This window comes from Clarias gariepinus, chromosome 2, assembly GCF_024256425.1.
Source record: "Clarias gariepinus isolate MV-2021 ecotype Netherlands chromosome 2, CGAR_prim_01v2, whole genome shotgun sequence".
NCBI classification, from domain to species: Eukaryota; Metazoa; Chordata; class Actinopteri; order Siluriformes; family Clariidae; genus Clarias; species Clarias gariepinus.
In genome coordinates this window covers 34,530,292-34,543,741 of record NC_071101.1, presented here as the reverse complement: position 1 = coordinate 34,543,741, position 13,450 = coordinate 34,530,292, and the positions used below count along the sequence as shown (strand labels likewise).

General features: G+C 37.0%; 1 protein-coding gene across 1 annotated transcript; it reads right to left on the bottom strand.

The window, feature by feature from the left end:
- Nucleotides 1–354: 354 nt before the first annotated feature.
- On the bottom strand, nucleotides 355–7,990 carry slc38a2 (solute carrier family 38 member 2). The gene is made up of 16 exons (XM_053481397.1): nucleotides 7,693–7,990; nucleotides 6,572–6,697; nucleotides 6,406–6,478; nucleotides 5,790–5,905; nucleotides 4,943–5,016; nucleotides 4,768–4,860; nucleotides 4,582–4,654; nucleotides 4,142–4,224; nucleotides 3,992–4,050; nucleotides 3,748–3,897; nucleotides 3,573–3,652; nucleotides 3,358–3,458; nucleotides 2,858–2,982; nucleotides 2,565–2,709; nucleotides 2,319–2,416; nucleotides 355–2,174 (listed from the first exon to the last, which is right to left on the bottom strand). Exons 2-16 carry the CDS (start codon nucleotides 6,694–6,696, stop codon nucleotides 2,082–2,084), a joined length of 1,488 nt encoding a protein of 495 aa, XP_053337372.1. The 5' UTR covers nucleotide 6,697; nucleotides 7,693–7,990; the 3' UTR covers nucleotides 355–2,081.
- Between the last annotated feature and the right edge of the window lie 5,460 nt (nucleotides 7,991–13,450).

Below are 13,450 nucleotides of genomic sequence, written 5' to 3'. Positions count from 1 at the left end.
ATAAAAAAAAAAAAACGTTCTGGTTCGTTACTAGACCTCAGCTGCAGCAAGATCTGACAGGTTTAATTATAATATTAATACATACAATGTTACTTAATCTGTAATCAGCCCCTACCTCCGTTTTACTGAACAGGAAATTAGGGGGGACAATGGTACAGCACAGAATAAAAAGGACTTCACATGAGAAAGTGTGAAAGAAAATAAAAGACAAAGGAATGCCATGATCATTAATAGATTAACCATTACACCATTAAAGATTTCCAGGATGGAATAATGGTGAAATAGCCTAAAAATACTGGACCAAAGGAGAAGAATAAACCCCACTCAGAATCTCAACATAAGCAAACTACACACTGACATTTTTAATAGTTTATTGAATAGTAATTACATAATATACATAGCGTTTCACTGAAACAAGATCACTTGTATGACTGGCCATCCACATTTGAGGATTGCGCTCCTCGCCCTCTCTTGCTTAAATACAGCAGACTAGTCTTAATGTGCGAAGAAATGTGCAGCATAAGTTTGTTCCCATGAGCAGCATGGACTCTTGTGATCATAACAAATTTCAAGTTAAGTCTTTCATATCCAGCCATGTTGCAGGGAAGAGCCTAACACTGATCGAACATTAGACAGTACTTTCCCCAAATCAGTGGCAGATATTTATAATTGAGTTTGAAACACTGAGCAAATCTTACAAAAAAGAAAAAGAAGAAAAAAGGAACAAACATGTGTCTACTATATAAACTGCATATATATACACTTCATTTGCTTTGTACTTACATATATTTACAATCTATAAATATAGTAAAATAGAATTAAATTACATTGATGTTCTATAAATAAGTGTTGGACAATACATTTTTAGATGACACAAGGTTAGTGACAGTAATCATAGTGAGGTTGTACTAACGTGTGTATGAAGGCTGCACAGTGGCAGCCTAAATTCACTTAGCGGCTCATAACAGACCAGTGGACGTGACAATTTTTATAAAACTCAACCTTTCTTTATCTCTTTTTTTTTCTTGCCGTCTCACCTTCTCACACGTAAACAATCCAAAGAACCCTAAGCTGCCGTTAATAAATACTGAAGATGGAAAAGTTGAATTGTCTCATCTTCTACTTCTTGAAATGTAAATGTACTGTCTGCTTAGTAATGTGAAATTTACATATCTTTAAAGATATACTTTCTTGCCTTCTAACAGTCAGAAGGACAGTAATTTATCTTTCGTGCTTGCCTTTTGGGCAATGAGGTTATTGCTGTAAAATGTCTTCTCAACTTTTCACCGTGTTGTAAATTAAGGTGTAATAATAATAAAAAAAAGGTACTAAAATGGTGGATATTTTTGTTCCTTTTGTATCTACCTGGGAAAGTATTAGTGTAGTGTACCTTTATAACATTAACTTATTGTACCCCAAGGAACACAAATGTACAGTACCTTTTTTCTGACAGTGTCTTGATCTACTACCAAAACCTCAGGTGAAGGGCTAAAGATAAGAATTTTGTTCATTAGTAAATCTACTTGTTTTTTTAAGAAGTTGACTAATATAGTAGTCAAAAAGTCAAAGTAGTCATTATAACTAGTACGATCAAAGCTGAGTAGTAAAGTTTGAGTTGACGACATTCACATATACATTGATTAAGTGCATTTTGATATATAAACCGTTAGGAAAGGGTTTTCATTTGGCAAAGATACAAAGAGAAGTCAAATACTAGATCTTGAGTAGGATGAGTTGCGACATGGAATTGCGACTAGTTGGGGTTTTGGTTTGAGTAGCTAAATACAGAGAACTGTGCAGAATGCATAAAAAAGCTGGGGAAACTAATTTAAAAAACCTGCCATAGCAACAAAAATATAAGATAAAGCACCATCCTTGTGGTCTAATGGCATACTGTACAGTGTTGAGCACATTCTCTCAGAATGGTAGGAAGTTCTTTGCTCTGAGCTAGAACAAGAGCAGGGGTTTGTTAATTTTGTTTGCTGTTCTAACAATAAGAACAGGAACAGCGGAGGACTGGACAGCAGCTAAGCACCGCTAGGGACTCACACGTCCAGCCTGTCTGTCATTCACGCTGTCTCTTAGTGACCGGTGGCCTGGTGGACCCAGTCCAGGATGATCAGAGTCATGCATCCGATCATGACAATGAAGCCACTGATGAGAAACAGGACTGCCTGCAGGACAACACAAAAGAAAATAATTCAAATAAGCTACATGTAACATTAAACTTTTAGAATAATTAATTTTTCATAAAGCCAGTTTAATCCATTTGAAACATAACTTTATCACAGTTCAGCAATAAGAAAAGACTTCCTTACCCCTATCTTCTGCATAGATCTCATGGATTCCTTCTTCACCAGCTTAATGTAGAAAGCAGACGGCAAGATGAAGATCAACATAGCAGCAGCAGAAGCTCCTAAAAAGACAAAAAAAAATACACCTTTTGTCTATTATATTGTCAAAAAATTATCTCGCAAAAGGAAGAACTTTGTCATTTCAGCTATGTCACCAAGTCACTAATCAACATGATTTGCTACTGAGTTGTAATGTGAATATCAACCTACCAATGAATCCAAAGATATCCCTAATGGTGGGGACGAAGATGACAAGCACGTTGACCCCGACCAACAACGTCACTGTGATGATAGTGTGACGGATCCAGCTGAACCCTTCAGAGGCGCCCAACAGGTGATTAACGGAGGTACGGATCTGATACGACAGAGAGAAAAGTTTTTTGTCAGATTTCTGTTTTAGTGTCTGGTGCAACAACAGGTTTGCAGTGCTTTTCTAGGAACCGAGATTTATATCTTAATAACAGCTATTTGAGAGTATGCGATCATAAAATAATTATACTTACAGGAAAGAGAACAACTGGGACAGTCAGTGTGACAGCAGTCAGCACAGCCAGACGCACAATCAGCAACACCACATCGAATCTGTACACCATAGAGTATGTGTGCAAAAGTTCTGGCTCGACCACATCTATAATATAAAGATTCACATGAGTTGATTTTAACCCTGTTCTGGAAATGCTGTTTAAAAATTTTTTTTGTCTTTGATCTTTTATTTTAATTAGAGGAAAATTACGTCCTTGCTCGCATATATAGATATATTTTTTTTAATCTTTAAAAAAGTTCAAGAACTTAAGCAAACACATGATGTTATTTTCATGCCATGACAAACAGCACAAAGGCCAGATGTCAGGGCCAGTGTCTTTCTCAAACCTTACGTAACAGTTCCAGGAACTAGGGTGGCCTGGGTATTACATCACAATTCGTTATTTAATGCGACAATGTGTGTGTGTGTGTGTTAGTATTTGTACCAAGTGCAAGATTTTTAGATGAGTTGTGTGCTTACCATGGAAAGTCAGGTAGCCAAACAGAGCAGCGAGGAGGTACATGACGAACATGGCCAGGAAAGATACATTAGCCACACCCTGCATCTTTCTCCTTGAACGACTATGGAAAATAACAAGACTTGATTAGATAATGCTAAAGTTTAACCCATGTCAAGGTGGCATCTCAGTGCATGTTCTGTTTTCTAACTGGACTTAAAAATGACTTTAAACTTACTCTTTGAGCTCCTCATACATGGGTAAAATGGCTGGGTGGCACACGAAGGCAAAGGTCAATATAGGTACGGCATAGACAGTCTGAAAAAAAAAATTAAGGACTTATAGTTAAACACCTGAAAACGCACTCTCAAAAACAAAAGAGAGGTAACATCCAACATCTTCTGTTTCTGTACCTGTGAGTTGAAGACAAAGTATTTGGGCTTGCAAGAATCCTCGTCGTAGGTAGTGGCCGTGGTGTTAAGATATGCAATGGTGCTGTTTAATGTCTTGTTAATAAAGTCGTACGGTAGAGGGCAGGGGATCTGGAACTTCTTGTAGATCACCTAAAGAACAAAAACAGAACTTTAATTTGTTCCCATGAATGAATAAAATGGCAATAAATAAATAAATTATACGAATAAAATCTCATTTGCTTACCACAATTAGAAAGAACACCATGCACAACAATGAGAACCCACTTGTGTAGCCAAGATAGCCTGTGAAAAAGTTGAAATAATTAGTTTCTTTCTGATTGGTTTAACCCCAGCTCTAGACTTTACTTCGGTCTATTTTCTTTTTCACACTCACCCAGATTTTTAAGCAGTGAAAGTGGCAAAATAATGGCGAGTGTCACAAGCAGCACCAGGTAGTCTCCGTTGGTGTACCATGCACTTTAAAAACAAATAAAAAAAAACAAAAGATGTTCAATATTAACATTGACGGATTTAGCCTTCAATATAGAACTCGACTCTGCAAGCTGGATGTTTTGGTTTACACACAAGCTAACATTCATGCATTAGGTCATTGCAAGCTACAGCTCTGTGTGGTACGAGGCTGCCTAAAAAGACCCCTTTGACTGCTGTCAAGTACATCCTGTCCTAGCTGAGACAACAATGAAACACTTCACCGCTTAAAAGCCACTTAAACAAGACACTGCAAGCAAACATCTACCATACCATGAAACTAAACATGCATTTTTGTATTAATACAACTGAAAGAATCAGGATGAATGAATTTGTGTAACTTACTCTTCATCTCCTGTAAATGCTTTAATGACTATTGGTAATTCGTACTTCACTATGTAGAGGTAGCTGGACATGGCTGGAGTTGAAAGAGAGAGATAATAGAACATGTTTAGCTCAGGAAATGCTAAGACGCTAATGCTAATACTAAAAATCCGACTTGTGATAATTCAGCATGATTTAGCATCTCACCTCCAAAGTTCTGCATGGTGATGGAGCAGGATGCTGCGAGCTTGCCTGGCAAGCCGAAAGCCTTGTAGCCCAACTGCTCATAGACCATAGAACCTAGAGGAGGACGCACAATACACAATTAAAACCTTTCTCATTCATGTGGGTTATAACTTGTAACAACTGGTCAGTAACTAACCTCCTTCATTAGCAGTCTTGAGCAGCAGATGTACAGAGTAGAGGGAAAATATGGACACTGCTACCAGCAGGATGCTACCAAACAGACCAGAGAAAAAAAACACATTATTATGCATACTCATGCTGTCATGATTTGCCAAGTAATGTTTTCTTTTGTAAAGTAGTTCTTAAACATTTCCAGGAAACTCAGAGGTGCAAGCTCTCTGTTTATGCAACAAAAATAAGAGAGTAGTTAAGAGCTCCATCCTGACAAACCAGCCATACAAACGCCTCATTCACGTGAACATGTACTGCATCTAAAATTACATACATACATGTACTACTGTATGATCCCATAGTTATCATTTAAAAAGATATGGGCCAGTCCATAAACCTGGAACTGTATACAGTTTCCGTTCACATTGATAGGATAAAAAAAAAGAAAGAAACGTAGCATGCATATGGCCCAACATAACAGTACACCCACACTCTTGATTTAACTGTCAACCTGCATTTAGTGGTATTACTGTGCTTGCTAAGAGGCTTGGCACACAAATCCTGTCTGTTTCTAAGCACACATTAAGTACGGAGTTATCTTGAGTGTTGATTCACCCCGAAATTGGTGCAAACCCCATCCCGGATGAACATGAGATTCAGGAAGAAAAGAATTTTTCATTTTAATGTTAATTTAATGATATACAGTACTGCATGTTCTCCCAGAAACTTGGCTGATTTACCAAGAGCTGGTCCTAATAACAGGCTGATTTGATCAGTTATCTCTCATAGCCTGATCCTCTGGTCGATTTAAAGACACTCTTGAGGATAATAATCGGATACCCATCACCTCATCAATAATGCATAATACTCACACAAACAGGGCGATGCCTGTGTTGGCCATAGCGTACGATAACCCGAGTATCCCACTTCCCATGATGGCATTACCCAGGTTGAAAACAGACATCCCAAATGAAGCTGTGCCAGGGTGCTAGAAGAAAAACAGAAGGAAGCACAAATAAGATCCCTGACATTTCCAGGAGGTCCATATTTGCATTCCTCACTGATATTATATGCTTTAACAGAAATTTGTGAACAATAAGCCTGAATAAAAAATAAAAAAAACTAAAATTACAAAGTTTTTGGACACCTGACCACATTCTAGATTTATTCCCCCTTGTTCTAACAAGCTTTACTCTTCTGATAAGGCATTCCACTAGATTTGGAGCATGGCTGTGGGGATTTGTGATCATTCAGCTATAAGAGCATTAGTGTAGTCAGGCACTGATTTTAGGTTAGAAGGCTTGGGTTCCAGTTCATCCCAAAGGTGTTGAGTGGGGTTGGGGCTCATGTTGTGCACACGGGCACTGCCATGCTTGGGGCCAGGTTGGGCCTCTTAGCCTTAGAGAAGGAAATTTATAACACTACAGCACAAAAAGACTCGAAAAAGGAACATATAGACCGTATAGTATAATTGATAACGACACTTACATATTCAACTTCATATTTCTTCTTTCCATCAGCAAGGAAATTTTGACTTTCTGCATCCATGTCACTGTATTGACTGTAAATGTTAGGAAAATTTTTTTATTTATTTTTCATATAGTATAATTGTAGGTAAATTAGAGTGTGTAACAGCAGGCAGTGTATGTGGTACCTGTCCAGTGGCACTTTCTTGATGGGATTGTTCGAGTACTCGATACTGTTGGAACTGGAGCTGCTGTCTCCATCTGGGGAAATGTTAAAGCGGCTCATCTCTGTTTTTCCTGGAGTTATGTTCATTCTGGTGGGTACACAAAACACACACACACACACACACACACATTTAGTGCATTTGAATGAGCATAATCCACCCCAGTGAGTGACCTGAGATCTATTTTAGAGAAGCCGGATCACGTGATCATCGGGCGGAAATGGGAGGGGTATCAGGGGGGGTGGGGGGTGCGGCTGACTCACCGCGCGCGCTGGAGCAGTGGAAATTTCCGATTATTTTTTTGTTTAAAGACCGGCGTATTCATTAAACATCGCAACACCCTGCCCACAAATGTAGCGCAATGTACGGATATTTTTCTACTCGGAGTATGCAGTATAGATGTATATTTATATGCGTATTTACAATTTATATGGACAAAAAATATATATATAGAGAGAGAGGGCTTGGTAATTAGTTTGAATAGTAAAGATTTAAGAGCTATTAAGAGCATGGAAAAATACCGCTACTAAAATATGTTTACAGATATTTAGGGGAATTAAACGAAACAAAGCCACGTGCATCCGGGGTTTCTGGCGTTTACCGTCATCCTGCCCTCTTCCCCACCCAGAAGGACAGGATGATGAAACTCATCAGTCAGCCGCGTCAAATACACAACCATACACATTACATAAATTCCATACATTCCACACACGTCTGATAATTACTATTAATTCGTTATTTATTTATTTATTTATTTATTTGTTGAGCATGTGTAATCTGTCAGGCCCCGTGACTGCGGTAGTTTTATATAAACGCAGGTACATTTCCATCCGTTCATCAGCTGTGGCTCATCACACGCCTTGGATTTGAAGGACATTAAGATTTTTCCAATTAAAAAAAATATATATAAAATTTAGATAAAAGAAAATCCGCGTTTTTGTTTACAAAAACCTCCATAACACGATTTTTTCCCTTACATTTGGACGAATTTCCTCTTTTTACACATAATAAATATATAATTTTTTTAATCTCACGTAGAGACAGGTTATAATAAATGTAATACATAATACAATAAATATTCTTACCTTGTGAAACCGGGCTTATCACAAAAGAAAAAGAAAAAAAAAAACCTTTCTTCTTTCTCGGACTGGTTGCGCGGGTTTTAAACCGCTTCCTCTTTTTTTCTAGAAAATTCGAATGATTGACGCCGAAAAGAAATAAAATAACACAATAATACCAAAACTAAAGACAGCTAAGTTAGTGATAAATAGTAGACTAGATAATAAATAATATCAATGAAACCGGTTTAAATGGACAATAGCGTCGAGCTGTATTTCCCCAAGATGTGTGTGCTCGAATAGGGAGGGGAGCGACTCGGTGTGGGCTTATATCGGCGGCATTGCATCAGCTACACACTTACACTCAGAGAGAGGGCGGCACTCTGACGTGGTTTGTGTACAAACACTGGGCCAGGGGTGTTCCAATCCAGTTCAGTGTCCACCCTATTGTCCGCATCACAAATCACTTAAATACACCCACCACACCAGGCAATTAACTGGGAATTAACGGAGCGGTTTTTGAGTGGTTTTTTTTTTACGTTAGGGATGGTAAGCACCAAACAACTCCCAATACAATATTATCATGATACCTAGGTGCAGATTTAGGTAATATTGCGATTCTATAAGTATCACGATTTCATAAATATCCCGATTTGATTTTACATTTTCCCCTGATCTTGTTACAATTTCAAATCTTTAAAAAAGTGATTGAATGTAGCCCATTCATTAGTTTTTCTTATTTAAAAACCAAAGGCAACATTTAAAGAATACAGGACTTTAACATTTAACTGAGCTGCACAAATCTCTGTCATCCGCCACAATTATTATTTCCAAACAAATTTAGCAAATAATTCACTCCTACCACACTGGATGAAAATGTGTAAATAGTTCAGAGTGTACCACCTGTAGGATTATAGAGAAACTGTAATGTTCAAATGCCCTGGCACGCAAAGCTTCTGACACACAAGATTTACAATTAATTAGCGTCGAGGTGTTTTGAGACTGGTGTAAGAGTGATTCATGGACAAGCAACATAAAAAACAGGCAATTCTGGTCACTGACTGATTAATTCATCACTATTATAAATGTAAAAATGTTATGTCTTTAAGACTCATTTTAAACTCATTCGTGAATAACCACACGAAATAATTGATAAATAGGATTAATAAAGTTCTATCTATCTATCTATCTATCTATCTATCTATCTATCTATCTATCTATCTATCTATCTATCTATCTATCTATCTATCTATCTATCAATCACTGTGTTGGACAATGGCCCTTCAGAACTGGATTCAAACAGCCCTCAACAAGCGATATGTTCCATAACCCACTATAATCCATTGATGATTTTTTCTTCCTATCGCTGCATCACTTTATCCAGATTAAACGAGGATAGGGTTTATCATCACTATAATCATCATCATTGACATCATCATAAGTGTCAAGAAGCTGTTCTATGATAACCATGCGTAAAGACCAGGCAAATGACAGTCCACGACATTGACTACACACCACAAATAAAAAGACTGCAGTCTTAGCAAGTGAATATGAACGAATATAGTCTTATATATGGCATATTTATCTAAAAAAGTATCCAATACTTCTTATTATAAAATCAATTTATATTTCTATCTAGAAGCAAAATTATCTGCCAATAATAAAAAAGGAAACTTTTTAGTCATTACCAATTAGTAACACTAGTCATATATTTGTTATATAATTTATTTAGTGTTCCTTCCTGAGTTGTTGCCCAAAAGTTGAAAGCGCACAGTTGTCTAGAATGTCTTTGTAGACTATAGCATTACAGTTTCTCTTTACTGCATTTAAGACACCCTACCCTGTTTTAGCATGACACTGCTCCTGTGCACAGGGATTAAATGAAACAAAACTATGTGCACCTGTTTTTGCTCAAGTCATGCATTAACCGTCATCAAGTCCTCATCCCCACGCAAAAGGACAGGATGATGCAACTCATAAATCAAATTTCAAATGAACATTGTACAACCATTTCATACATTCTGTTTTTGTACTTCTGCTGTTTATCTTTTGTTTTTATAAATTTGTCATCTGATTGGACATGTCCCTGTGGTGGACTGTTTTTATATAATTGTAATTATAATTTATCTAATTAATGCTCTGAACACAAATCCACACATCCACCTACCACAATCTGGTGGAAAGCTTTCCCAGAGTGGAGCCTATTTTAATAGAAACTCCATATTAATTCCCATGGTTTTGGAAAGTGATGTTCAGCAAGCACAGCTGTTTATGAGTGTCAGGTCCTCACATAATGTACTTTTGGCATTATGGGGCACCTTTACTTCCTAATATGTACATACCATGTCCATATTTACTTACTGGTCACAATAGACTCTCTACCTACACACATGTAAACATATAAACACCAGATTAGTTACTTGCTAACACACTGAGGGATCGCTTTGGCCTGGGTGCAGTAGGTCAGGTTTGGTCTGTTTTTCCTTCCCTTAGACATATCATTTGCATGAGTGCCTCCAGACTGAGGCTCATCGTCACTTTTTGAGTGGCTCAAATCCATCCTGCTGAAAGTTCTGGTGAACAGAGGGCAAGTCTATTCTGTCTCACATCGACCCTGGCTTAAGGGCTACCACTGGCTTTCATGCACTGCCTCTGTTCTTTAGCCAGCCGAGGCCGCGTGGCTTAGAAGACAATAGAAAAATCAGAAAGGGAATGTCTGACCTATTGAACCATTTCTGGGGCCCAAGAATGCACACTGATTCCATAGGTAAACCTAGATCAACACACGCATTTTTTCTGGTCCTGTGTGTGAAAGAAAGAGAATGAGCAGTTGTCTCTGCATGTATAGTAAACAATCTCAGAATTAGAGGGAAAAACACACAGTGTCCAAACCAGTTAAATGTTAAAACCATGTAACATCTGTGCGACAAGTTAGTGCTTGCTGTCACTTACAAGGTAACAACAGTTTTGTTCCTTACAAGCCTTTCTTCTACTTCCTCTTGAAGTTAACTAAACAAAAATGTTGACATGTTTATGAGAAAACCAAAAGCACAAATCTCTCCTGTCCAGAAGAGTTTGAGGCATTGGAAAAAACTACACATAATTCTGTTCAACAAGAATTGATTCAGTGCTATCCGGGTATAAGGACTTTTAAATCATCTATAGTTCTTAAATATACTATAATTATATTTGGGCTCACTTATTGTTAACAGATTATAGTAAATACATAAAGAAGTGTTTTCATGATAAACAGTGTAACAATCACCTATTTTTCCTATTATCTCAAGAAATCTTTATTACTCAGGAATATTCAGATATTTTCAAACACAGCTCTACATTATTCCTTTTTCGTTTACTAAGATATATGCCTCAACCTGCATAAACTCTGTATGATCATATGTTTTGCTCTGACACAGTAAGGGTATAAAGTACAAGCAAGGGCTGAGTGGGGCTTATGGTTTAGAATTTCAAAAATGCCACAAAATGAAACCTGATTAGGTAGTATTCAAAATGAAAAAGAAAATAAAAATGAAGCAACTCTGTATATTTAATAATTCATCTAGTCCAGAGGTCTGTGGGAGTGTGAATCTCCACCCCATCTCCCACTGTGCTGGACCGAGGGCATCTCATCTTCCCTTGGCCCTATGCCCGATCTCTTATAATGTTTTTTTTTATTATTATTTTAATTTTTTTATTTTATATTAACCCCACCTTAAACTAATAAGGGTCTGGAGGGTGGAAATACAGTACTCACACCTATACAGTGTGAAACCATGACCTGAGTAATGGGAAGCTTACATTAATACACCAAACTAAATATACATCTAGGATCTTTCTATGCACTCATTGTTGTAATGTTGTAAGCCCAATCTGTCACTAACTGGTCTTATATAATATAATAAAAATGCTGGTCAATAATAAGTTTTTACCTATGATTCTGGAAACTATTCTATAACTTACAATTGTTTCAGTGTGATTTAATATCTATATTTAAAATAACAAACTGCTCCAACAACATACTGAAAAATACAGAAATCATATTGAAGGAATCGTGCAACTGGCCTAAAACTGGCACCTAAAACTTACATGTCTTATCAGAGGGGAACCCATGAGACCAATGTGCCAAACAGGATGTTCATGGTGTGAATTCGAACAAGCTATATCTACAGTGCATCACTGTGTTCTATGTGTCTAATGTATCTAATCAGAAAAAGGATCAGTAGGGTTCAGAGAAATGTATGAATGTTATTCTCTACATACAACCAAATTACAACCAGATTTCATTTGCTTTGTGGTTCTTGCAAATAGTGGGAAGTAGTTTAAAACTGTCATTTTAGTTTAAAAAGTTAATTATGTCACTGTGAATTCAGTTTACAAAGGCATACATTATTATGACCAGGCAGTGTCTAATACAAGTAGATTAAGGTTTTCGTGTCCTACTATAAGCATAAGTATGTCTACAACCAGCAAAAAGCCTTAATAACTGGTTATCAGTCATAAATGTACCATTGAAGAGCTAAACTTAGCTGGTGGGAACAAAACTCAGCATAGGAACACTTTAATATGGAGCTTTAAGGTTTAATCCACTTACTGGTGGGAAAGTAGTTTTAGTGCCACATTCCAGGAACCATGGACTCATGAAGATATTAGAGTGTGGGAGATGAGGCCACTCCCTCAGATATTCTTTAAAACCTCCCAATAAGATCTTTAGATGGATTTGCTGCATCGCGGGTGCATGAACCCCCCCTGACTTTATATGTATTTAGTTGCTGAGTTCATGACGGACACTACAGAATGCCATGGGAGTAGGAAGACTACACTGAGCCGATAAAGAGCAGGAGGATTACAATGGATCAGACAAATAATGTACATTGTAATCAAGCCTCTCAGTCAGGAGAAATCACTGTGCACTGGTCACATTGGTCAAATATGCTACATATCTTTAACATCTGAGTAAGTCAAATGTTAAAAAAGAAGCTTGGATCAAACTGACACTTTGCATGAGTTTATGTTGATGTTATTGCTTTGTCTATTTGATATTGATAAATCAAAAATCATTCATAAAAGTTTTTAATGATCTTCGATCTAAATGTAAAAGTTTTCAAAATGAAAGAGATGAAACATATGATTGAGCATTACGATGTAAATCTTATTCATTCCCTGCCCACCATGCAGGCTTAATCTAGGCCTTGTGGCGCTAATATGTGCTTAACTTCCTGTGAAAGGAAATGATGTCACTGCTGCATAGATGCTGCCAAGCTTAGACCCCAGGGGGGAAAAAATAACATTCTTTACATTCCTTGCTCTGTTTCTCGGAATTTCATTACATCATAAATATTTTTTGTACAACAGGGGGGCTGTGTATGTTTCATTAGAAAGATTTAAATAGAGTTTATTTATTTACTGTTTTGTTGTTCATGTAGGAGCACAATAAGTACATATTGCAGTAATTTGTATTACTACCTTTATAACATCTGAATTAAACACTGTTCTGCACAGTTTCATCTTTTTTTTTTTTTAAACATACCTGATGCAGCCTACAGTGAGCTGCACACGGTGAGTTGCGATGAGAGTTGAGGAGGTAAAGATAAGAGTGACAAACAGAGACAAGCAGGAAACTACAGTGAAAGGTGCAAGGCTCAAGGGACGTGGTAAATAAATATACATCTAGTGGAAATAATATAATATAATAATATAATGATAAGATCATATTTATGTGTAGTATTTTCTATAAATGTAATTAATTTCAATTTATCTAAATATTTCTGGATATGTATTTCAAGCC

Bases quoted from the DNA above. Each gene is read 5' to 3' on its own strand.
- slc38a2 (XM_053481397.1), bottom strand. From the start codon at position 6,696: ATGAACATAACTCCAGGAAAAACAGAGATGAGCCGCTTTAACATTTCC. The intron at 4,051-4,141 runs GTGAGTGTGAAA...ACTTTTTCACAG, and splicing joins TTCACTGCTTAAAAATCTGG to GCTATCTTGGCTACACAAGT. The intron at 2,175-2,318 runs GTAAGGAAGTCT...GTTGTCCTGCAG, and splicing joins GATCTATGCAGAAGATAGGG to GCAGTCCTGTTTCTCATCAG.